At 38.0% G+C, this 24,734-nt stretch overlaps 3 protein-coding genes and 1 pseudogene across 5 annotated transcripts; 1 reads left to right on the top strand and 3 right to left on the bottom strand.

The window, feature by feature from the left end:
• Positions 1 to 1,451: 1,451 nt before the first annotated feature.
• On the bottom strand, positions 1,452 to 3,058 carry LOC141825399 (nicotinate N-methyltransferase 1). The gene is made up of 3 exons (XM_074712781.1): positions 2,307 to 3,058; positions 2,106 to 2,170; positions 1,452 to 2,001 (listed from the first exon to the last, which is right to left on the bottom strand). Exons 1-3 carry the CDS (start codon positions 3,055 to 3,057, stop codon positions 1,696 to 1,698), a joined length of 1,122 nt encoding a protein of 373 aa, XP_074568882.1. The 5' UTR covers position 3,058; the 3' UTR covers positions 1,452 to 1,695.
• Positions 3,059 to 5,992: 2,934 nt separating this feature from the next.
• LOC141824374 (protein SOSEKI 3-like) lies at positions 5,993 to 8,889 on the bottom strand (annotated as a pseudogene).
• A 4,635-nt stretch (positions 8,890 to 13,524) lies between these two features.
• On the top strand, positions 13,525 to 14,658 carry LOC141825283 (transcription factor RAX2-like). The gene is made up of 3 exons (XM_074712670.1): positions 13,525 to 13,815; positions 13,891 to 14,020; positions 14,090 to 14,658. Exons 1-3 carry the CDS (start codon positions 13,680 to 13,682, stop codon positions 14,439 to 14,441), a joined length of 618 nt encoding a protein of 205 aa, XP_074568771.1. The 5' UTR covers positions 13,525 to 13,679; the 3' UTR covers positions 14,442 to 14,658.
• Positions 14,659 to 15,927: 1,269 nt separating this feature from the next.
• On the bottom strand, positions 15,928 to 24,436 carry LOC141823953 (uncharacterized). 3 transcript variants are annotated; one of them, XR_012601418.1, is made up of 17 exons: positions 24,071 to 24,436; positions 23,326 to 23,371; positions 23,081 to 23,250; positions 22,821 to 22,938; positions 22,583 to 22,665; positions 22,428 to 22,487; positions 22,010 to 22,255; positions 20,682 to 20,778; positions 20,098 to 20,148; positions 19,908 to 19,988; positions 18,755 to 18,826; positions 18,230 to 18,292; positions 17,243 to 17,389; positions 16,917 to 16,974; positions 16,717 to 16,769; positions 16,259 to 16,605; positions 15,930 to 16,146 (listed from the first exon to the last, which is right to left on the bottom strand). XR_012601418.1 is itself a non-coding variant. In XM_074711163.1 (16 exons), the coding sequence occupies exons 1-16, from the start codon at positions 24,169 to 24,171 to the stop codon at positions 16,120 to 16,122; spliced, it is 1,473 nt and encodes a 490-aa protein (XP_074567264.1). In that variant the 5' UTR covers positions 24,172 to 24,436; the 3' UTR covers positions 15,928 to 16,119. The 3 variants fall into 3 exon arrangements, 2 of the variants coding, with proteins under 2 accessions (XP_074567264.1, XP_074567263.1); XM_074711163.1 differs by lacking the exon at positions 16,259 to 16,605 and having other exon boundaries at positions 15,928 to 16,146; XM_074711162.1 differs by lacking the exon at positions 15,930 to 16,146 and having other exon boundaries at positions 16,182 to 16,605.
• Positions 24,437 to 24,734: the final 298 nt, after the last annotated feature.

The following is a 24,734-nucleotide window of genomic DNA, read 5'->3' as shown; positions in this document are numbered from 1 at the left end:
ATTCTGTTTCTCCCTATCAAGGATTTTATTACTCCCGACTGAGAGCTTAGTGGTTTGGGTATGCTACAGTATCTATATTATGAGTTCTGTAACAAGATAAGGTCCATGTGATCCAAAGCAATGAGCTGAGACATTATTAAGTTGTTGCTGCTATCGTCTAACCTAATATCGATTGGCAGATCACGAGGAAGGAAAGTTCCTCGACCAAAATCTAGTGCGTGAAGAAGCCAATCAATCCATGATAACCTAATCTGTAGAGCCTGACCTCAACCTATGTTATCAAGGTCTTTTTTTTTCATGAAATGTTGAAACAGGGATTCCTATGGGTCTTCAAACCATTCTATGTTAGAAGGGCTATCAAGCACTGTCAGAAGTTAAAAAGTGCTTATAGGTGAGGTTTACAATGTACAATACAAATCCTGCAAGTTACTTTAATCTAATCCCTTAAGACATATAAAGATTACTATGGAAACAGGAGACACAAAGAAGAATACACAGTGAAACCAGTTCAAGAACACACTGCAATTGTTTCTTTGTGGTTCTTTGTCATGCATACCATGCCCAACAAGTACATGGAGGAAGAATTTGAGATTCTAACAGCAAACGTTTATGTAGAATAACATGGGTAAGAGACCCAAATGCTGTCCCTTACCTATTACCAACCATAACTACAGAAGTACAGTGTCAATGCATAGTGATCCACAGGATGGCTCCAACCAAACACCAACACTTGGTAAAAGATACTAAACAATACATTATTATAGCCTCTAAATTGGCAGTACAAAATACATAAGCATCTTTGGCAGCTTTTCAGATGACCACAGTAGTCGATAAGGTATCAACTTTCTTATAGTCAAGTAGTGCACTGGCTTCTAAAAGAGTGAGACAGATTAAGGAATCTTGATCCCTCAAGTCTCCCCTTCTTGTTAGTCAAGCAGCTAGTGCGAGCCACACTCCACCTCGAGCAAGGTCATCTTCAGCTCAGCATCAGCTTCCACTTTGGACGAACCAATTCCGCCTCAAGCGAACCAAATTCACCACCTAAAGGCCACCTCAAGCCCAATTGAAGTGTATCCTACCTTGGCTAAACTCCACAAGCTTACAAGGCACTCTGACTGAATTACTGTCACCTTGGGCTATTCACATAAGCCCACATTCATCATCAGTGGAGCTCATTTTGGACTAATCTGACTGCCCATTTATGTCCCAGCATTATTAATACAGTTATCAGACTAATTTTAATTTATTATGATCCCACTATAACATAATAATAAACAAAGTTTAAAAAAGACAATTTAACGTACTAAAACTACGTATCCTCGCCAAGCTTGACAAACTTGTACATTACTTGTATTGTTTAATTGAGACTCAAACCACATTTGCTGCTAGAGTTTACACTTCCTAATCAATTTGATTCATCATAAATATTTTCATGAAGAAGACATCGCAGCAAAATTGTTTTTAATGAACTATTAATTAGGAAGGATGAAATGGAAGATGCTCTTCAATATGACAATGTGAAAAATAAAGAGCTACTCTATTTATTCACCCATCAAGAGCTAGTTATTATTTCACTATGGCATCACTCAATGTTCACTGGCCCAAAGAATTGGTATCCAGTAACAGGAACAAGTATCGCAAGGAAGAGTTGCTCATTAATTCCAAAAGAGATGAAATTAGTCTAGATTTATGACCTCACTTGGTGTACTCGAGGATGGTGTAGAAGGGATCCAGATACATGGCACTGCAGCTGGAGAATCCGGCGGCCACGCCTAGGCGGCGGAACTCCTCCTCGGTGCGTTCTCTTCCTTGCGTCCTGTAGATGGTCATCACGAATATGTCGCCCTCTAGCAGCGCCCTCGTCCTCCGGCTGTCGTCCGTCTCCTCAGGCAGCACCGGCTCGCAGGCGATCACCTTCCCGCCGCCGCCTTCCGGCAACGCCTCGTAGCAGTTCCTCAGTATCGAAGTGCACTCCTCATCCGTCCATGTAGTTAGCACCCACTGCGGAATTAAAAAAGATTTGATTTTTCTCCTCGAAATGAAAAGAAAATATCTTAAATTATGACGAACAAATGTTAATTGCAGATTTTGAAGGTGTTAATTACTTTCATGAAGATGACATCTCCGGCTGGAACGGATTGGAACATATTGCCACCGACATGCTTCACTCCTGAACCATTACAAGATTTTTAGGATTTTGATTTATCAGGCCAATGTTAAACCTTGATCCCGAATTGGGTCGCAGAAAAGCAGGTTTAAATCGGGATGACGTCGATGAGCAAGGAAGCAAAGGAAAGAAGACTCACCAGGGAGCGGCGGCGCCGCGTTGACAACCTCCGGCAGATCGAAGTTGATGCCTTGCTTGATGTTAGGGAACCTCTGCATAATCATGTAGAGGCAGGAGCCGGAGCTCCCACCAACATCAACTAGGGTCTGGACATCGCCGCCGAAACCGGCGGCGCCGTACCCATCAAGGAGCGTCTCCATAAACGGCTCTGACACGCCCTGCATGGCACGCTGCATCAGGGCGTTAGCCTCCGGATCGCCTCCGTAGTACGCGTAGGCCGGCACGCCGTTATTGGCACGGGCAAAGGGCTCCGGCCCGGTGGGATCGAGCACTGCCTCGTGGATCAGCGGCCACGCGCGGACCAGCGCGTCCTGGTGGTGCTGGAGAACGTAGGCGGCGTAGGACTCCGCGCCGGAGGAGGATGGCACGAGGGTTCGGCCGACAGCGGTGAGGGCGTAGCGGCGGGCTCCGGAGGCGGCACAGCGGGTCTCGGCGAAGACGCCGTAGCTAGCGAGGAGGCGGAGGAGGCGCTGGAGGATATCAGGGTCGGAGGAAGGGGGAGGCGGTGGGCGGAGGAGGGCAAGGATCTCGGCCGCGCTGAGGGGGGTGTTGAGGCCCGACTGCCAGACAGCGTCGGGGACGTTGAGGCGGACGACGGCGTTGAGCGCCATTGGAACGGAGATCATGTTGGCCAAATCCATCATCGCCAGGCGGGCTTCCTTCGCCATCTCCGACGATGCGTAATCGCCGGCGCCGGTGCTCGTCGCCATTCTGTCGAGAAAGATGAATGGTTGGTCTCAAATGCTCAACCAGGGCTTTTATATCTTTGTTAGGGAGGAGGTCAAGGAAAGGGTAAATTAAGAGGCGAAAGTGAGAGAAAAGTAAATTTTATTCTTACATACTCACACTCACGAGCAGTAAGAATTTTTTATACTTCAATTTGAAGGTAAAGAAAGAGAAAAATAAATTAAAAATATTTTATTTTAATTTTATTTAAAAAATATATATTATCAAGATCTTTTATATTTTAATTTTTATTTATAATATTAATAAAATTTTATAATTTTTTATTTATCTTCTATATACATTCAATTTTTTTTAAAAGTAAAAATATTTTTATAATTTTGACTAAATCTTTATTCTCTTTCTTTTAAATGATATAATAGTTAATAAACCTTTCATCTTTTTTTAAATAAGAGGAACATAAATATTTTACTTCTCCCTTTTTTTTTTCCTTACCTTTTCTTTCTCTTTCTTAATCTCACCCCATCTAAATAGCGAATCTCATCATCGACTAGACTAACGCTTTGATTTGGGGAGGAGATAGGGAAGGAAGGGGAGGATAAATAAGAGAAGCAAAATTTTGATTTAAGGAGGGGAAAGAAATAAGGATAAATTTTATGAACCTTTAAAATTTTTTATATTTTGATTTAAGGTGTAAAGAAGGAGATTTAAAAATATTTTAATTTTAATTTTATTTTTATTTTAAAATATTAATTCTAAATTAACTTATCTATTTAGATATCTTATCTTTATATCATTACTCTTCAACGTACTCCAATATTTAATCGCTTGCACTCTTCGATGCTAATCTTGTCGTAAATCTTATTTAAAAAATATGTATTGTCTATTTTAAAATTTTCTATATCTTAATTTTTATATATAATACTGGCAAAATTTTATATATTATTTTTCTCTATATAATTTTATATTTTTATATATTTAATTTTTATTTTTTCTCTTTTTCTCTACTGAACCTTTCCTCCTTTAGAAAAAAAACATAACTATTTTATTTTCTTTCTCTCTTTTCCGGATTCTTTCTTCGATTAACCAAACATCCTCCCGCTCCATCCAAACATAGCGCAAGCAGTTTACCGCTTGCGGATGAGGACAGGAACGGATCACGTGAGGTGTCCGAGATAAGGACCGTGCGGTGGGGAAGTGATCTTACACGGACGAGTCACGGATATTTAAACGATTTTTAAAAATATCTATTAAATTAAAATGTACTATGCAGTTTGAGTTTTATAAAAATTAAAAATATATTTTAATGAAGAGAGAATGATGAATAAACTACATTAATAATTTTCTAAAAATATTTTAATACATCTCTATAACTTCAAATAAAAGCATCTATTCTAATTAAAGCCGTCAAACTGGACCAATCCACGGCGGGATGGGTCAATCCATAGCGACTCATCATTTGATGGGACAGAACGAGCCGACCCACCAATTGAGCAGATTGTGAAATCTCCAATCCAACCCAACTCAAGATGAGCCGCGGGTTAGGTGGATCAATCCGCGGACTTGTTAAAAAATAAAAAAATATTAAAAATATTAAAATTTAATCATAATTTAAATTGATTAAATTAAAAATTTTAAGTTTGAATTATAAATTTTAAACTTAAATTGTAATTTAAATGGATTAAACCCACTAATTTATTAAAATTTCTATTTTAATTTTAAAATTTAAAATAAATAAATAAGTTTTCTCAACCCACGGGCCAATCCAAGTCCGTCGCGGGCTAACCCACGCAGGTCGCGGGCCTACGCAGGTCAACCCATCTTAAAATGGGTTGATAAAATTTCAACCCAATCCGTTTAAATTACTTGACGGGACAGGCCAATCTGGCGGGTCTAATCCAAATTGACGACTAATTCTAATCCATTTAAATAATTGATTTGTTATATATTTTTTTAAAATATTTATTCAATTTTTTAATATTTAGTCTTTACCGATTCTAACCGAACCATCCCTGCTTGACTGACAGCACATTTATATTTTCTTATTTTGGATGACGAGATTTGCGAAGGGTGTGACGGCGGCAAATTTGATAAAAGATATTATTATTATTATTTTTTAAAAAAAATCAAAAGCACATTCCATATCTCATATTATGAAAATTTTTAACTAAAACTATTATAATATATTTAAAATTATTAAAGAATTATAATTAAAATTTTTAATATTGATCCTTAAATATTATTGAAATAATTTTAATATATATTAAGTAGTTCTAGTCAAAGTTATTTTAATTATAGTAAGTTTTATTAAAATACTCTTTTATATTTTTTAAAAAAATAATGTTCTTGTGATGATAATAAAAATAATTGTCACCGAGACACCTGCGATTCGATCCCCAGCTACGACGTATTTGTAAAAATTTTCCTCTAAATGGAAAGCGTAATCAAAAGATGCTGGGCGTCTGAGTTAGCCGTTGCGTGCACTTCCCGATTTACCCTGGTGGCCGGTGGGAAATTTTCGTAGGACCGAACTGGTCATTCTCAAAGATAATCAATGAGACTAATTCTGATTTATCTTTTTTTTTTTAAAGAAAAAATGTGAAAGAAACCCCTTAGATGGAGAATGACTGTTCAAATAAAAGGATGCTTAAAATCCATTTCAAAAAGTTTAAAATTATTATTTGCAAAATAATACACACAATAAAGAACATCAGTAGAGTACCTAATAATAATTAACCAATGGAATAATTATATATCAATACTACCATTTATTGGACGATTATTTGCTTAAACAAATAAAAATGGAATAGCAAAAATGAGTTCAAAATTACAGCGAATAGCAAACATCAATACATATATTTTTTTTAAAAAAAAAGTTCAGAGGCAAATTATCTATCTTGAGCTGCTTCAAAGTTTCCCCCTGTAGCATCAATATCTCCACTGCTACTTCAGCAACTGGCATTGGTATTGAATCAGTAGATTTATGAGCTTTACTCAAGTCAAGAAGTTCATAAACATGAATATGTTGAAAGCAAAATTGGAAAGATCTGAGTTACTTTTCTTTCGTAAACCGACACAAATATCATTGGCAAAACACCGAATCATACACCGATAACGGTATCGACAATGTAAGGCAGAAAGTGTTCGAACTATGCTTGGTTTGTGAGTTAATTACCAATTGATGAAGAAGGTCGATATGTCATAAGCTAAGTATTCTGTGGTAAAGCACCTAGTTAAATAGTATAGCTGCTTTTTTGTTTTACCAAGTGTATCGAAATAGCATGAACAGAATTATCAAGCCACTGAAATGAAGAGAAAAGCTATCTTATTTTCAAGGAAATTTAGAATGGCAATACTTGCCGGTTGGTGAAACTACTGAAATAACTCGAATAAGTCGAGGGATGTAGCTAGTGTCGAACTGATGGCACTTACAAGAACTTTAATGCTCCACACTTGTGAACTGAGATAATTGAATCTTTGTTGAATTTCTGAAGTCAAAGATCTTCATTCTCATCACATTGGGATCTTGATATTATTATAACCCTAGCTCCAGAAGTAAGCCTGCATGAATAAACCAAATCAAATTTGGAAGAAAGAAATTAAAAACCAAAAAAAAAAAAAAGTTTAGTGACAAGGAAAACAAGCAATGTAACTCAACTTTCTTCGATCTTGATCACCTTCTCTTTGACTTCTCTGCAGGATTCTAACTCAGTGGATGAGTCCTTAGCTGGGTCAAACTCTGTTGATCTTTTACTTTTATCAGTTGATGAATGGCGAGGGGAAGGCCTGGAAATGTCCAGCCCTGCAGAGGACTTCCTTGCATCTGAAATGGGGGATATCTTTGCCGTATTCTCGCCCGACATGAAATCCTTGTTGGGTGTGTTTTTGGCAGTCCTAGAGAGACACTTCAGTTGAGATAGCTCTCCTCTCTTTTCACTCTCCCTTCTTGAACACCGAACACTGTTTCATTTTGTAAAAGTAAGTGTTAAAACAAGCCAATTGCTAATGTTTGCAAAAGCAATAATGTTCTCAAGATTTTGAACCAAAGTTGGTACTTCATGTTTATGATCAGTTTAGTAAATCAGCAACGTACCTATCCTCATTGAAGGAAGACGATCGCTTTAGCTTAGGAACTCCTTCTAGTCGCGCCTCTTTGAACTTGTTTGTTTCGACCATGCTCCCACTGAAATGTTGCTTCTTGCTCAGCCTCGGGACTATTGTTCTTTGGCCCTCCGGCAAGAAATTGATCTCCCCAAGAACCATGGAAGTAGAAAGCATTGAAGGGGTGAGCTTTGTATCGGCGAGTCTTGGTTTATAGTCCGGCACAAAGTCAATGGCATAGTTGTCTTTCACAGAGATTGACCCACAGGTAATCAGATGCATCAGCATGTTTGTTGCTTTAAATTTTGACACAGTTGGGAGGGAAACTTCTTCTGCCTCCACATTCCTGTAGTTGTTCCTTAAGCTTACTTCTTCTCGTATCAAGGATTCGAGTGTGTTCGTCTTCCCAGATGAAGATAAAGTACTTGATGGAGAACTCTCGGATTTGACAATCTCGGATTCCTCCTTTGCGTTGTAGCAAATTCCTAGAGGACTATCATCAGTTGAGACACCAGTTGTCCTGGTACTCAATCCATTCCTTCTCCCCCTGAGAATTCGGTTTGAGTCGAAGCATCTTGAGCAGCACCAAAGGGCTTGCGGACACTGTGCTCTGCCGGCTTGGGGGAGCTGATGTCACACAGTAGGGAAGTTCTCCTACAGGGTTCCGGCGAAACATTGCCGGAGGAGTCTGATCTGTGGCTGTGAGTGGAGGGGGAGAAGTCACCTTCTTGGGGAGAGGGAGGGGGAAGCTTTGCCTCCTTGATTAGAACCACGGCTGAGGAAGGTGAAAAGGAAGCTTCTCGGCTTTTGTAGCTAATAGGTGGTTCTTGCATAGAGTTGTTGTTCTTCAGATGCTGGATCTTTGCATTGCTTGAATCGTGATCTCTCCGATCTAAATTGAGCATAAAACCATTCAATCCAATCATAGATTTCGCCATTCATCAAGCAATTCCTAGAGAGAGAGAGAATCAATGGATTACCTGGAGGTGTTTGATCCAAGATCTCCGACCCCTTGAGCACATACTCGTTGCCCTGCACCGGCAGGATCAGATCATCTTCGGAAAGGTCATGCCACACAAATCCATTCTTGTAGCTCCTGCAGCAGCAGCAGATCGCCACTCAAACCTACGGCACGGTTCTTCCGATCCTAAACAATCCACGAATCCTTACCTCTTGCAAGACCACGAATACATGGCGGCCATCCTCTTCCCTCGCAGCACATTTAGCCTATCGATCACATCTGCCCAAACGGAGAACACCGCTACAAATCAAACCCCCCAAATCGCTAATTTTTTGCGCTCAAAATGGAAGCTTGCTTTTACCTCTGAGGAAGAGCCCGTCGGCGGAAGAGAGAGGGACCTCGATGAAGTGGGGGTGCTCGAGGTGGCGATTCCTGCAAAGGTAGTACACCACCGCAACCTTCCTCCCTTGCTGCTGCTGCGCTTGGTGCTTCGCCGGCGGCTCAGTCCAAACCCTCGTTCTCTCCGGACTACCTTGCGGCGCGTACCTTCTCATCCTCGCTTCCATCCCCTTCTCACTCCTCGATTTCACATCGACTCCGATCCAAAAGGAGGCTTCTTCTCATCAAAATGGCATCGATCGAAGGCGAAGGAGGAGACGCAGGGATCCAAAATGGCAGCTTTTTGGCACCAACAAGAACTCTTGCAGTGCAACCAGTGAGAACTGTATAATAGCAGGGAACTGGTGGGCGACGCCTCGCTATCAACCCAAAAGTGGCGAATTCTACGTAAACGTGGACGCTTTCCTCCTTCAATCTCGCATCTTGGTGTGGAGTTTGTATTGATGGAGGCGGATCTCTCTCTCTCTCTCTCTCTCTCTCTCTCTGCACACCGCCGTTAAATTAGAACTTGGAACAGTTTGTATGCCATCATTTCATGGCGGCTCCTACGTAGTCAAATTGCTGGGTTGTATGTATCCAATTCTCTGAATGTTACCCTTCTTACAAAATCTAAATCTACTTACGATTACATTAGGAAAAGATCAATAAGGATGTGGACATCTCAGAAGACATTAAACCCAACTCGACAGCGAAACCCATGAACACACATGTGCTCTGATCCTTTTTTATTTATGGAGTGTTCTTCTTCTTCTTCATCATCTTCTTCTTAGTCTTCAAGCAATTGAACGGGGACTGATATCTTTAATATCTTCACTTTAGAATGCTTTGTTAACATGCTTTTTGACTGCATTTAACTCTGAACAAGCAGCTATTAGGGAAGCTTTCTCTCTTTCCAATGGCTTCCTTTTAAGTCAATCTAATTAGAGTCGATTGACCCAATAAGCGAGACAGAGAGGAAGAGGAAGGCCATCTGTCAGTCACATGAAACTGAAAACAGGAACCATTTTTTAAGTATAGCACCTCCATTACTGCTTGGAATGCGACCTCAGTGGATGAGTGGCTCTAGAGTTCATTCTGATACTTTAGTTAAGTGCAAACACTGTTCTTAAAACCCTGACTCTACAATGCATTGTTTCTGAACAGAGAAATTGGCACAAGAGAGCAAAGGCACATGATGGCTGCAGAATCAGAATAAAGTGTGTGATCTGAGAGTCCTGTTGCAACAAACTTTATAGCATTTCGTGTCTGCCTTTGGATGATTCTTTCATCTGTTGTTTCTTGCAAGAAATTATTGTAAACGGGATCCACAGGCCTGTCAGCCTCCAGCTTTTCAACATCAACTTTGGTCACCTGGTGAAGGAGAGTATGGAGCCAGCCACATGGAGAAGCACTGGACATGTCAGTGACACAATTATCTATGCTTTATTAAAATAAAGAAAGCTTGATGAAATAGGACATGCAGCATCACAATGAGCTACTCTATGAGCTAATCATCTAATGATTTTTTTTATATAATAGATAAATAATCTTTTTTGATTTCTCTTGAGTGTAAGAATACTCTTTAATCTTAACTCCACACCCTATTTAACCTTTTGTGGCAGTTTGAAAAAATTCTAGTCTTTTTTTTTTCAAAGAGATGAATAGTAATTTTAAAATCTTATAAAATATGGTGTGTTTTTTGAGATTTTAAAAATCCTTTAATGGCTCAGGGGGCTGGATGAACTCATGTATAAATGAAGGGGTATTTTGAAAAAGAAGTGCATAATTTAATATATTTAAAAGTATAATGCATGATTTAAATATTTATAAAAATTAAGTGTACTGTGCAATAAAATACTAAAAAAAAAACTAGTTTGTACTGCCAATTAGATATCAAATTTGGTGCAAGCAACTAAGAGAAAAAAAAAAGAATAAGAAGAATAAGAGTTAGATAGATCAGAGTACTAAACCAACAAGCAACTAAGAGACAGTTTCCACATGGCCATCCATGTCAAGCACTTCAGCCATGATATGGGCCGTGCCTCCTATGTTTGGATGGGATGAGAAGGTTATAGAGAAATAAAATATTTATGTTTCCCTTATTTAGAATAGGGATGAAAGATTCATTAATATAACATGCATGTTATTTTATAACATATGTTATTTTATTTGAGAGGAAAAATGAAGATTATATAAAATTAAAAAAATATTTTCACTTGTTAAAAAAGACAAGTGAGGGTATTTTTGTCATTAGAGGATAAGAAGAAGAAGATTATACTTATCTGTTTGTCCTCTTGAGTCTTGTTTTCGAAAAGATTTACAATGAGTACCGACGTCGACGTCATAGAGTGTGAGCAATTGGATATTAGACGGTGACGACATGCGTTGTGTGAAGAACGATGATGCAAAGATAAAATATCTAAATAGATAAGTTAAATTGAGAAGCAATATTTTAAAATAGGGATAAAATTAGAATAAAATATTTTTGAATTCCTTTCTTCCTTCCTTACATTCCAACTCGAAGGGTAAGAAATTCTAACAATTCTTAAGCATGAAAAAGGTAAAATTTACCCTTCTCTTCTTTTTTCCTTTTTAATTCACTCCATCTCAAATAAAGATTAAAATTCTCCTTCTCTTTATTTACCCTCCCCTCTTTTTCTCTCACCAACTCTCAAACAAAGCGTAAACGTGCAGTTAACTAGCACCAAGCAACTCTCTTTGATCTCTAGTTCGTGTCAAGAACGTAGAAGCATTGAGTGAAAGAATCTAAAGAATCATTTGTGTGGTTTTATGGATATAATTCACGATAAATTTCATAATTTGAACTGGTTTTGTTTCTACTGTGCAAAGAAAGAAAGGAAGAAGATGTGATGACAATTTGTTGCCGCTTGGTCATGGCAGCAGTCCACTAGAGAGGATGCTGAGAAGAGAAGCGGCAGTCGCCGGCTTTCGAAGAGGAAAGCCATGGCGTCGGGGTTGTCGTCGTCGGTAGGCGCAGGGAGATTGAGATCCAGCGAGAAGATGATCTTCTGCTTCTTGACTTCCGGCGCCGGCGAGATAAGCTAGACCGCCTTCGAGATGATGAACGAACTGTTCAAACGCTGTCTCGCACATTAAGAAAAATAGGAAATATACTCACGTACCTATAGCAAACTGATGAATATGATGAACAAAAATTAAAAAGAAAAAAAATAAGAGAAGAAGAGCAGATATAAACATCACAAGGGACAAAACAGTGGCTCGAAACCGAAAGAGGCCTAAGTTTATGTGCAAGTAAGTGAGATTGACAAGACTCATTTGATCTTTCTTGGGAAGGGAGGAAATGAGAAAGAGGAAGGAGGAGGAGAAGAGGACAAGTCAAGCAAGAGAGAGCTTTCATTGCCATGCTTGGTTTTCAATTTCTTTTTGTTTTGTAGCTCCTCCATTTTGGTGTTTCCTAGCCTTGGTTTCAAAGCCTTCTCTTGTTCCAGAAACCAATGCCACACCATGGATAATAAGAATTAAGTTTGATCTAAAGCACCTTAACCTTTTTTTCCCTACGACATATTTCTAATTCCCATTTAGTCTAAACATTGAATATGAAACAATTGATCATATTAATGAATGGTAAGGTGTGCCTAAGAGGTTTCCTTGAACTAGTCGATGGTTGAACCTGCCATTTGACCAATTCAATCGAAAAATTGAAGTCCTTCCATTGGCCACCACCAAAGACATATGCTACCTAAAAGGAAACCATCAAATGCAACTGGCAAGCATTAGTATTTCAGCTTGGTAATCAGACTATTTTTTGGCATTTTGTGCCTTTGAAATTTCCATGAGCCCTAAACTATTCAATGTTCTCATGGTGGTCATTTTACAAGCTTTGATGTCTAATACTCAACAAAGTCATGGCTAGATATGTATCAATCATTGGTGACAGTCAAAATCCTGTTGTAGGTCTAAAAATCTTGATAGTATTTCTGTTCTTGATTGATGAAATGATGTGGATAGAGTTCATTATTGTACTTAGAGATTAGAAGAGTACTTTTTTAGTCATTTCCTATGTCTTATTGATGTTGATTAGTCTTCACCAAACACTTTGAGGAAAGCAGCAGCTGAAAAATTCATTGGCAGTCATCTTGCTTTAAAACAATTATGACGTGTAAAGAATTAAATTACCATATTTTTTAAGCTTGGTTGAATAAAGAAAGATGCAATGAATCAAATAGATAGCTTAGTTGTACAATAAAGAGGTTTTACCAAACAGAAGAGCTTCCTATTTTATGTATTAGTTTAGCTACATATCCAATGAGGAATTGTGTTTGTGGAATGAGAATTAGGCATTCTTAGTGACTCAATGGAAGTCTAGGATGGGCCAAGTTAGTTTGAAAACATAAAAAAAGGATGAGTTAGGAACGCATTCAATGAGGTCACACTCCGACGATCAAGTAAACATTTTTATAAGATATGTAATTACAACATACAATTGGTAGACACAAAAATGTTGATGCAGTTAGCGATGTTTATGTATTATCCATTTGGAGAAGATGTGGATCAGATCGATAGAGTACTTACAATAACAACATGGCAATTAGGCATTATCATAGTGTGCTACTTTCTTCTTCCTTTTGCCTCTAGATCAAAGAAGATTTCTATTCAGATGACACCTTTTACAAGTAACTAAATTTTTTTTTGTGCTAAAGTAATTGGCAAGTCCATTTCATCTTCATCTACATTCTTGCATCATTCAATAGTGATAGATAACTAAGTAAAGATATATTATGAAAATGACCAACAATTAATAAATGATCAAAACATGAATTCACAGCCTAGGTCTAGGCTCTACTGACAGAACCACATACATCATCAAGCATTAGGTTTGGCAGATCATACATTATCTAAGTGTTTCTTATCTAATGTCTATGCTGTAGGGGTGGCAACCCTAGACACAGTACTTAGACTCAAAGCTCTGCATGGCACATGCACATCATGGACTAGACCAACTATAACACGAGCACTGACTTCCTTGCCACAGCCAGGACTTTTTGTTATAGTAAACTGCACGCAATGGAGGAGAAAGCCAAGAGAAGGTAAGTAGATGACCAGATGTAGGGTCTCCTAAAGTACAGGAGCAGATTCATAAACTTGATTGAAACTAGACAGGGTTCTCTCTCTATATAGCTTTGTGCCAATGTCTCCTCGCTTGCGGCAGTATAGTTAACTCAAAGCATGGGGAGGGCTCCTTGTTGTGACAAGGCCAACGTGAAGAGAGGCCCCTGGTCTCCTGAGGAAGACAAGCAACTGAAGGAGTTCATAGAGAGGCATGGCACTGGAGGAAATTGGATCGCACTGCCTCAGAAGGCCGGTGAGGAAAGTACTGCACTACTTCATGATTAGTTCCATCCATGGATTGAATGAATGCTTTGTGATTGTGAAACAGGTCTGAGGAGGTGTGGGAAGAGTTGCAGGCTCAGGTGGCTCAACTACCTAAGACCGAACATAAAGCTCGGAGATTTCAATGATGATGAAGACCGGATCATCTGTGGCTTGGTCGCTGCCATCGGAAGCAGGTGATGATGATTCAGCTGAAGGTTTCTTATATTTTGAGCAAAATATGAACCGAGTTGATAAAAGTGCAGATGGTCGATCATTGCGGCTCATCTGCCGGGGAGGACCGACAACGACATCAAGAACTACTGGAACACCAAGCTGAAGAAGAAGCTGTTTGGGCTAACAACAAAACACATGAAGAAAACTCAGCAGCAGCAGCAGCAGCCACCACTGCTGTTGCCTTCAACCTTGTCGTCGGTAGCAGCACCAGCAGTGACAGACATGGAAGGCATTCCAATTCCTCCATGCCCGCTGAGCTCCTTCACAAGCTTAGGCCACCAAAATGGTGGCCTGGTCAGGTTTGAGGAGTTTCAGTGCGATGGGTTGGATGGGACTGGAGAAGCATCACCATCATGGGCTTGGTCTCTGTACCATTGCTGACTGTAGTGACAAGAAATAGTTTGTTCGTGTGCGATTTTGCAATTGCATGGGCTTGAACAGTGTGACAAAGTGGTTGTTGTGTGTTGAGTCTGGTCCTGATGGCATCCACTTGACTCATCATCGTCCAGAGATTGACTGAACATGTTGAGCCTGGTGCCCCTTTTTCTGTCATTGAGTGGTGGAATCGAACAGAGATGATTGTTGAGCTCCACTTCTTTAGCTTATTTACTCTGGTCGAGAGCCAGTGGGGAGGATCCTACGTCGTTCTCTCTAAAACAGAGAGGATGCGAGCTACTATTGCTTTATTGCCCTTCGTCTTTCGGTAGATGCGAGGGCGGGTTTAATTTGAGAGCAGCCAAAAAGGTATTGGGAGCGAGGTTGAGGACTCTGAAGTTGGCTGAGGGAGCTAAATGGTGATGGAAGTTCTTTAGGAGGATAAATAGAGCCTAAAACAACATTCGTTTAGGCAGACTGTTCGTATAACTCTATGGCTTTCGACATAATATACATCCGTATCATTGAACAAACCCCCATACAAAACAGAGAGAGATTTACGAGGCCCCCAGGGCATAGCTGAATTGGTTACGACGCAACAGACTTGCAAAAGAGGACAAGGGTTCGAATCCTAACGAAGCCAGGCAATACCCTCCTGCGTCATGACCAACTGCAATTTCTCGATTTACCTCCTCACATATGGTCGTGAGACCGAACGTGTGGGACTGCTAAGGTGGCAAATTCCACTTTTTTGCAAAAAGAGAGAGATTTACGAGAAACTATGAGATAATGTGCAGTTTGATAATAATAATGTCAAAACCATGTGCAGTCAATAAATGCATCTAGATGGTAACAAGTGGAATGATCGAAGCTTCGCTAAATGGTGGTGTAAACTTGGTAAACGAGGCATGTCTAAGGTTTAAGTTTTAGGCTCATCAGCATAGCACTAGTTCTCATTAAGGCTAGAAAAGTTGAATACCGTCTAGTGTCCTGAGATCTTGGCAGGCTATCAGTAAACTTGGCCCTCTCATCAAAATTGTTCAAAAGAGGACCCGTTTTGAACATTCAAATTGATAGCTATTTCGGCAAGGGCAAGAACAGCTTTGATTGCAAGTAATAACTATTGAGATCACAACTGACATCACAAGTCTAAACTGTCATCTCAAACTACAACCCTAAGTTCAGTAAGGAATGCCCTCAAAAACCATCTAAAATGAATTGTCAGAGAGATTCTCGTCTCAAACGAATAAAGCTGGAAGTTACTCTTATCGAGTCTATGTTCTTCTGGTCAGGCATAGTATCCAATGGCACAAAAACAACTGTGAATGAGGCCATGAGGCCAAGGACAAATGATCTCAGATGTCACATTCACATGTCCAAAACAAGATGAGGAGCTTGTTACCAGGCAAAGTTTGAAGTTACTCTTATCGAGTCTATAGTCTTCAGGTCAGGCAATAGTATCCATGGCACAAAAAAATTGTGGATACGGCCAAGAACAAGTGACCTTAGATGTCATTATCGCATATCAAAAACAAGAAGAGGAGCTCGAAATAAGAGGGAAAACCTTACTAAGCAGCGACTGCTTGCTCCTCTTTCTCCTGCAAAATGTGATCTGGCCGGTGCCATTCCCGAAACCTAAAAAGAGTTGATGATACACATTTTGATGAACTGGTTGAGTACTCTGCTACAGCAGAAGAATCATGTCTTTTGTCTGTACAAAGAATTAACAAATAAGCAAGAGACGCATTGAAACCTGATTCAAAAGTCACTTAAGTTAAACTTATGACAATTTCTTCATGATGCTCTTAATCATGTATACATACGAGTTCATAATCTTGTATACATATGGGCGATTTAGTTTGAACTTTGGTGACTTAATCAGTGAGCTTCCAAAGTTTCTAGGATGTGCAGCTTAACCGGTACTTCTCACCAAAGAAACTGCAGGAACTGCTTCTTCAAATGGGGAAAGGTAGTTGGGCAGAGGGAACCGTTAGAAGAAGCTGATGTCGATATTGAATCAAGATCAGCTTCTAACACCAAGTTTGGGTGGTCATGACCTCTGGAAGTTAAACTTGAACCAAGTATATCAGTCACACTTGTGTTCAAAGAAAGTTCCAGGTGGGAAACTACTGGACAGTTTCTTGACAGCCGATTCAAGTCTAGACTTGTCCTAGAGAAAATTTTCATGATCGTAGAGAAAGTTAGAAATGCGTGTTTTATTAAATGGCAGTAAAAGAAAACAAAGACATCGATATTATTTATTGATACTTAAAGAACTCACCTTCCCGATGAAACTTATTATGGAAGGTGTGAGACGGGACATGCGATGACATCCTATATTTCACAGTGATGAATAATCAATAGGGATACAAGAAATTATATGATTGATCGAAAGCTCTGTATGATAGACATTTAAGCAGCAGCAGTTCTTGCTTGGGAACCTGATATGGTTCACTTATGTGAAAAAGTTCTGGTCCTTACCTATGTAAATATCTGAGAATTCAAGGCACAGCTTCGAAATGGTCTGAGCAATTTCAACCTGCAAAATACAGAACAGTGATGTTTGAGAGTTTGTTAGCAAAATATAATATTGAGAAAATATACCTAGGAGAAATTGTAATTTACTAAACAGATTTTATATGTACTATGGTCCAAACATTGGTATGGCACCATAATGTATTGCTTGTACCAACAATAAAATTAACATTCGGTGCAGATCTCATACGTCGCAGATGGTACAGTTAAGTAATGTCAAATGACTAAGGAGCAGAGAGAGGGAACCATTGAAACAGAAGATAGAGATTTACATCAGAAAGTGTGGTGCTAAGATGCTTCAATGTGAATGGTGCCAATTGCACTAATGGCACACTAGGTAATTCAAAAAGACAATCCCATTGCGTTTCCAATTCACATATATTTGTTGCAGAAAGAATAATAACGTTGTGACATTTGATCTGCAAAGAAAGAGAAGCAACACAGATCAGGCACAAAGAAAGTTCCTCGTCAATCAGGAAAACTCTTAAATAGTATTCAAAAAGACTACCGGCTTGTTGCCATTTCAATGCAGGGAACTCTCAAATGTACTCCATGCAATGTGCACCAGAGACGGACTAAGAAATTATTCAAACCCAACATAATGCAATTAAAGTTATTAACTTCTTTTTTTATTTTTTGAGAAAATACAATTAACTTTTAGCATTTGCTCCTTTAATTATTAATTTGAAGATATAGCATTGACTTGCCCCCAACTTCACAAATCCTGGATCCGCCACAACTGTGCACCAGGTAATTCAGTTTCCGTGCTCATTTGTTCCACACCTCCCTTTAACCAACTTTCTTTCAAATTTATACAATCTAATATTACATGTTCAAACTGACATCAGGTTGAGAGCTTTAAAGATGTTCACATTAAACCTCTTAGGTGAGTTTGTCTGTCTGTTTCCAAAAGCAATAAAGAGATTAACATGCAAACCAAGACAGTAGTTAATAGATGTTCATTTTTGCTCCTAGTTTCAAGTAAATACAGGTTCAGACCTTTGAAAATGTTCACATTATGTCTATTAGGTGAGTTCTTCTGTTTCTTTTCAAAAGTGATAAAGAGATTAACATGCAAACCAAGACATTAGTTAATACATGTTCATTTTGCTCCTAGTGTCTAGTACACAGGGTACACTATTAAATGCATATCAAATATAACAGGAGTTAAAAAACAACAAGCGACAGACAATCTGTTTATTCAAAATAAATAAATAAACATAGAAAAACAAAATATCCAGAGAATATGTCAAGCGTACCAATGGAAGAGGTAGGTTTTTGTGATGCAATAATTCCGTTATACCTTCAGGCAATAAAGCCATCTGGAAAAGTAAGAAAATACAGAGTAAGAATGTCAACATTTAGAATGTAGAAATACACGTTACGTGCAATATCAAATATAATTCATTCTGCACATAAATGGTGGATCTATATATGAAATGGTAAGTGTCAGAATCCAATAAAACTTGTATAAATGTATAAGAAACATTTTTCAGTCACATATGATGCTATTATAATGACCTTAACTAAGATGCCGTCTCTCATATTAGTTGGAGAATATTTATAGGCATGGTTCCCCTCAGACAGAGTATCATCCAATTTAATCAACAATAAATTCAAACCAAAAAAGGAATTCAGAAACACCAACAGAGAACCTGTTTACAGGATACCAAGTTTAGTAAAGGACTTCTATGTTGCTGTGCGTGCAAATGGCCTCACCATTACTTAATAGATATTAACAGAAATGACAGAAAACATGCATAAGCCAAATATTTATTTATTACCTCATTCCTGTCCCCAATGCAGTGCTGTCCTATAAGATGCCTGAGGTACTCCTCAAACTCTTCATCAGGAGCCTGGAAACAAAGTACAGATAATTCATAAGAAATATATGCCCTTGGGCTATATGCAAAATAGCAAAGATCAATGTCGTGCAAATTGACTGAACCTCTGAGAAAGTAGGCCTAACTATTACACTGAATATAAAGTTGATTAGAATAATATCCCGACTAAAAAGAATGCAATTAATGTTTTCAGTAATCGTAAATAAATACTGCAAAGCTTTGGAATGAATGGATCATAATGAGGGCTCAGACAGAATGAAAGGAGAAGAATATTTCATCTCTTCATTCATAGAACTCAACATGGCATTGTTTAGTTTGGCAGGTCCATAGTTGATGCGTAGTCTAAAATGGTTGTGGAGACATATCATCACTTATCAATTATATAGTAAAACTAAACTTAGGACATGTTTGTAACAATCATTAAAGTTTTAGGACTCACTTTATACGCATCGAAGCTTGGGAAACAATTTGGAATTGTACTCTAGTGGAAAGAATTAGTGATGTAGCATGGTCAACCAAAATAAAAGAAGTGAAAATGACTTATACATGTATCAATATCCAAAACCCATCCAAAATAAGGAAATCATTTGAGATTGTTTCTTAAGTAACAGCAATGTGATGAATATTGTACTAAACAAAGGTTGATGAGTATAACAAACATTTCTAATTATTTGTTATTAGTTCTAATTGGAACCTAATTGTGGATTCTTAACTGCAGCATATGACATTCTTCACTATTTAAAGCAAACTCTCATATATAAGATACAAAAAAGCACTAGATCCCTTTGCATTTAGATTTCTCCATGTAAATAGTGCTGCTAGAAGCCTAACACCAGGTATAGGACATGGCATATGTACCATGTAGATTCTAAAGTTCAACAAACCTTCACCACTTGAAGCAAGATACTGTAGTTTTTCAGTTGTGGATTGCATTATGACCATGCTTTATTGACAAAAAAAAGGAAACAAAATAAAATTATGAAAGCAGGATTTGTTTTCATAAAGCATATTGCAGCATTATATGATGGATTAGATAATCCAAGTTTAAACCATGAAATATTTTGGATGAATCCCAAATCCCACATCAACTAACCAGCCGAACTCCAAAAGCTTTTGCTACACCTGCTAGTGAAACATCAGAATTCATAGGGCCAAACCCTCCAAACAGGAACACCTGTAAATAGATGTTCAAAGATCAATTATGTATGAACTGCGGTAAAAATATTAGAACTTCAGAGATTAAGATTTAAGAACTTAGATAACTGAAGGTCACTGAAAGAAACCATGTCATTTGTAGACTTCCTCTGTTCCACTTCTTCAGCCACAGAATCGATCTGGATGAACAAAAGAGGTCACAATATATTCTAATTGAGAATGCAAAAAAAAAAAACTAGGAAAAATTTGAAAGTTCTTTGTGGTAGCATATATCTAGCATAAAATCATTTACAAGGACAATTTATAAAAACTAGCAAGCACAGTTGAACATAGTTGAAAGCCTTAGCCTATAACTATCACGGTGTAATTGCAACAGATGCAAACAAATAAAAAAGTGGTGAAGATTTAAGAATAATTTGAAGAGAAATTTCATCTTCATGGCAAAGAACAAAGCTTAAATCAGACCAGAAAATAAGCTTCCAAATCCATGGACCATGCTAGTTGTAACAGTTCAAGGAGAAAAATATAAGGTTAATCCTCATCAGTGAAAATCTCACGGTATTCAATTAAAAGTAAATTTTGTTGCAACTGTTTAAATTGAAGACAATATACAAATTATGAATATTGGCAGAAAAGATAGGAAAAGATCATATTATCTGCATAATTTGAGTTAAAGTATAGAGATAGTAATTATTGCATAAATTTGTCTCACTTCATTTTGAACAACTGCTATACGAGTTGTTTGCCATCCAATAGTATTTAACTTTTTGCACAGTGCCCCACTCAGCTTGTCCTCAGTAGTGCCAAATCTGAAATAAATGCGCATCAAGAATAATGAATGCCCTTTTAGCCATAAAAAGAGCTGTTGAATGCCAAAAGATAATGTTTATGATGATTCAATTAGCAAAATCAGTACACGAGTAAAAAAAAATGGAAAAAAAACTCCCAAAATATGTCTGGATAATGTTAGATATACAAGGAATAAGATCCAGTGGGTGAGAGTAACTAGCATTTGTTTGGCTACGCGACCACTATAGCTCAAGCATTCATTCTGGAAAAGTGAACACCAGTCTTCTTGGACGAGGATAAGGGAAAACATAGTATAAAGGAGAAGGAATAATTTGTGATTAAATTTGTTTAGTATCATTGTTGCAGAGCATTATAACCACCTCCAAAAGGCTTGGTTGAACTCTCATGAACTCGGTCAAAAAGATTCTTTATAAATTTATTGCAATTTTCCCCTTACGGGAAGCTCTTTTCACTCACCCAAGCCCCTCAAGGGTTGTGCTTCAGGGAGAAACCAACAGCTCCATGTTTATATAGGAAAGGGAAATTGAAGTTAGTAATATTCAAATGGTTCACATTGAACATTATTATTGTTTAACAACCAAACAATAAGACTAACAAAATCCATCCATTTCGATGGATTTCATATATTACCCTCTTTTTGTACTCTAATAACCTAAATTAGGTTTTTGATGCATCAACCTTGTGCTACCTTCAACTATAAATTCTACCACAAGGAACAACATAAACAAAAAGGCTTTTTGTCCCAAATAGCAACTAAAAGAAATCTAGTGATCCTTGAATCATCCTTGCAAATAATACAAGTCATCAATCACAGAATCCTCCACCAGACATTGTAATTTTCTGGACAAGTTGTTTTCTAGCAGGTCAATCTGTAAGTGGAAAAAGAACTATGATTTCCCTTATTGTTATCCTAGTAGTTTTAAAAGTAACTCGTTAGTATAAATTATAAACATAAAAAATATGAAAACTTTCACAATTTATAGACCTTTTTATCTGTAAGAGATTGCTCCACTTGTTAATAGCATGAAAATGGCCGCTCATTGGAGAGTAGACAACTAGGTTAATAATAAAATACAAAGATAAAGTAATACTGCAAAATAGAAAATGGTACAAAAATTTGGAAGAATGTAGGTAAAAGACCTACAAAGTTTCATCCAGAAGATACGCAATATTTGTTTTAAATTTTTATCAGTAGATTATATAGAGTATGATATCCAAGAAATGACTTACAGGATCTCATCACCTACGATGATAATTGATGCCCTGAAGGAACCATTCAGAGAAATGCCAATCACACCATTGTTTAGAGAAGCATTATCAGATTTAAGAGCTAACTTCTTGTTTCTTCCAGCTCTTTCTAATCTTCCATCAGAGAGCATATATGCAGGTTTAAAATTCTTTTTCGTGCTTGATGAATCAGCAATGCTTAACAATGCATTTGGAAGTGTGTCATATATGCTCCCAATTGATGTATATCTAAACAACCATAGAACTTACAAGGTTTAATGATGATGAAATTAAACAATGTAAGTAGTATCACAAAATGACAATGACACAAACCATTATGAATTTAAATTACAATATGAAAGGAACCATAATGGAACAACATTGGCAAGTAAATGACAGCATCAAACAATTAGTGGTTTACCCTTGATCATAGAGACTGCAGTACTTAACCTTGGAAGTTAAGAGGAAAGCCCAAACATCCCTGACAATGACAAATTGAAGGGATAAGAAGACTTAAATAACAATCTAAATATCTTCAATTGGTATATTAGTTAACTAGTATATCCAAATAATAACCTGTATGACCAGTCCAAGATAGGGTTCACCCTCATGAAAGGAGGCCATCCAATTGAACTAGGGGAAAATTGCTCCTGTCCAACCTGTGAGGCGAAATAAAGTAAAAGATGTAAACTCTCATCTGCGCCAAGAGCAAATTAATAACTTAGAAAAAAAATCACATTTTACAGCAAATTTGAATAACTTGGATAAAAAACACAATTTACTGCAACTCTTTGTGATTTACTGCAAGACATACTGCATTAGGATCGCCAATCCTGGTTCCAAGAAAAATAGCTTTAGTAGGTTTTTCCTTCAAAAGAGCCTCTAGGCCAGACTTGAAATCTGAGTGGATACTTTCCAGTTGCAAGTTGTAACTAAGAAAAAGAAGAAAAAAAAAAGAGTAAATAAAACCATAGTTTCAGATACAAGGCATGCTTAAAAGTTGGAGCATCATTAACTTCAAAAGACAAGCAAGGTCTTGAATGAGAAAGTAAAAGTGCGAAAGTGCATTCTTACTCAGCAGCAGTTTCATAAGTGAAGGAATTAATCTCAGGGAAAGCACATGGACTCTCAAAATATATGGTCCGAATTGGACACTTGTGCGCATCATCTGAAAGATGGTGATTTGAACATTCTGATTTTCCTTGATGCAAATAATAGCCAGCTCGCAGTAAATGAAGCAATACCTGCAATGACAATGCAATTGAGTAAGTGTTAAAATGTGGTATCCTGATAACAAAGACAGGTATGAAAGTCTGTACCGTTGAGTCCTTTCCCCCATTAAAACTGAAGGCGACCTGCTCAAATCTGTTAAGAATTTTTTGAACTGTTACTATAACTTATTTTTGGAATAACAAAGTAAAGAATCATATGCCAAACTTGCAGTCATGATCAAAGAAGCAGCATGGCAACTGCAAGCCTGAAACACTCTGAGATGCAATAACAATGTCAACACTTTTGATATGCAATTTTGCTACAGTGAATTGTGTATATTTACGAAGGTTCCATGACTGAAAATCAATCTGGTCAGTAACAACTTGTCAGCACCATCCTGAATTAATCAAGCTGTTTGAATTAAACTATACAGTTTAAAATAAGCAGTAATTCACTCCCTTTCTAAGCCGAGACAAACTGATGAACAAGGAAAGCCGTAAGAATAATCGACCTACCTAGCACCTAAACTCTAAAACTGCAGTTCATTGATGTAACTACTAAGGCGAAGAAGAAACACAAATAAGTACTGCAAATTCAGGTTAAAAATGCAACTGACGCAGGAAAAGGATCCCCTTGGTCAAGACTGAACAACCTATTTCAGAAAAAAATAATAATAAACCAAGATTTGGAGCCCAGCGCAAAAAGCCCGCAGCCGAGGCGACTACCATTAGAAAACTACATCCGATAAAGAAATCCAATGAAAACCACAACAGAACCCACTCGAAAATCAAAAAGCAAACAAATATGCAATAATCACCCAACATATTAAACGGCGGAGGTTAGGAATCTCACTCGTAGAGCGCAAAAGCCCTCTGAATCACGTAGACGGCGTTCTGGTACTTTGTCTGCAGCCGCCGATCGGTGCTTTCCCTGATGGCCCTATCGATCTCCATCGCTTCACTGCGGCACCGACACCAGCTCCACGGGAACCGTTTCTGTCGAAGCCGCTAAGTATTACTCCCAAGAGGACCGCGTAAGAATCAGATGGTGAGGTGCGGGCGGCGTGCAGCGATCGCGTGCGCTCGTGCGACTGCGAGAGAGAAAGAAACAAAAGAGTAACTTATCAGGGGAGATGACTGGTGGGCGTACGCCGTGTAGATCATCGACGAGCGTTCCTCGATCCGCTTGCCCTCGCTTTCTGCAGAGAATCGATTAGGAATTTACCGCAGCCGAAAAAGATCTTGCGTTTACCTGCATTTCGACTGTTCAACGATGAAGCCTATAGATTTGTCGTTGGTTTGCGGATCGAGATTTATAAAATATATATATTTTTTCAATGTAATATCATCTCTTCTATCAAATAGTAATTTAGAAAATTAAAATATATATGTTAAATAAATTATAATGGGCGATTTCGCCTTTTAAAAAATTTAAAAATTCAATAAACATGAAGAATCTTTTAGAAATAACTCTTAGACCTAATGTGTGAGCAAACATTGTGTTTATTGATTTTTAA

The sequence above is a fragment of the Curcuma longa genome, chromosome 3 (genome assembly GCF_044706935.1).
Source record: "Curcuma longa cultivar G26 ecotype Majalengka, Jawa Barat chromosome 3, ITB_CL_G26_1.1, whole genome shotgun sequence".
In the NCBI taxonomy this organism is placed as follows: Eukaryota; Viridiplantae; Streptophyta; class Magnoliopsida; order Zingiberales; family Zingiberaceae; genus Curcuma; species Curcuma longa.
Note: the sequence above shows the minus strand (reverse complement) of the source record. Positions and strands in the feature narration are given on the sequence as shown.

Coding starts and splice junctions, on each gene's coding strand:
- LOC141825283 (XM_074712670.1), top strand. CDS start 13,680: ATGGGGAGGGCTCCTTGTTGTGACAAGGCCAACGTGAAGAGAGGCCCC. Junction 13,816..13,890: donor CGCACTGCCTCAGAAGGCCG/GTGAGGAAAGTA, acceptor ATTGTGAAACAG/GTCTGAGGAGGTGTGGGAAG. Junction 14,021..14,089: donor GTCGCTGCCATCGGAAGCAG/GTGATGATGATT, acceptor ATAAAAGTGCAG/ATGGTCGATCATTGCGGCTC.
- LOC141825399 (XM_074712781.1), bottom strand. CDS start 3,057: ATGGCGACGAGCACCGGCGCCGGCGATTACGCATCGTCGGAGATGGCG. Junction 2,171..2,306: donor CGCGGCGCCGCCGCTCCCTG/GTGAGTCTTCTT, acceptor GTAATGGTTCAG/GAGTGAAGCATGTCGGTGGC. Junction 2,002..2,105: donor GAGATGTCATCTTCATGAAA/GTAATTAACACC, acceptor TTAATTCCGCAG/TGGGTGCTAACTACATGGAC.
- LOC141823953 (XM_074711162.1), bottom strand. CDS start 24,171: ATGGAGATCGATAGGGCCATCAGGGAAAGCACCGATCGGCGGCTGCAG. Junction 20,149..20,681: donor TAGCAGTTGTTCAAAATGAA/GTGAGACAAATT, acceptor TTGTTCATCCAG/ATCGATTCTGTGGCTGAAGA. Junction 16,606..16,716: donor TAATAAGTTTCATCGGGAAG/GTGAGTTCTTTA, acceptor AATTTTCTCTAG/GACAAGTCTAGACTTGAATC.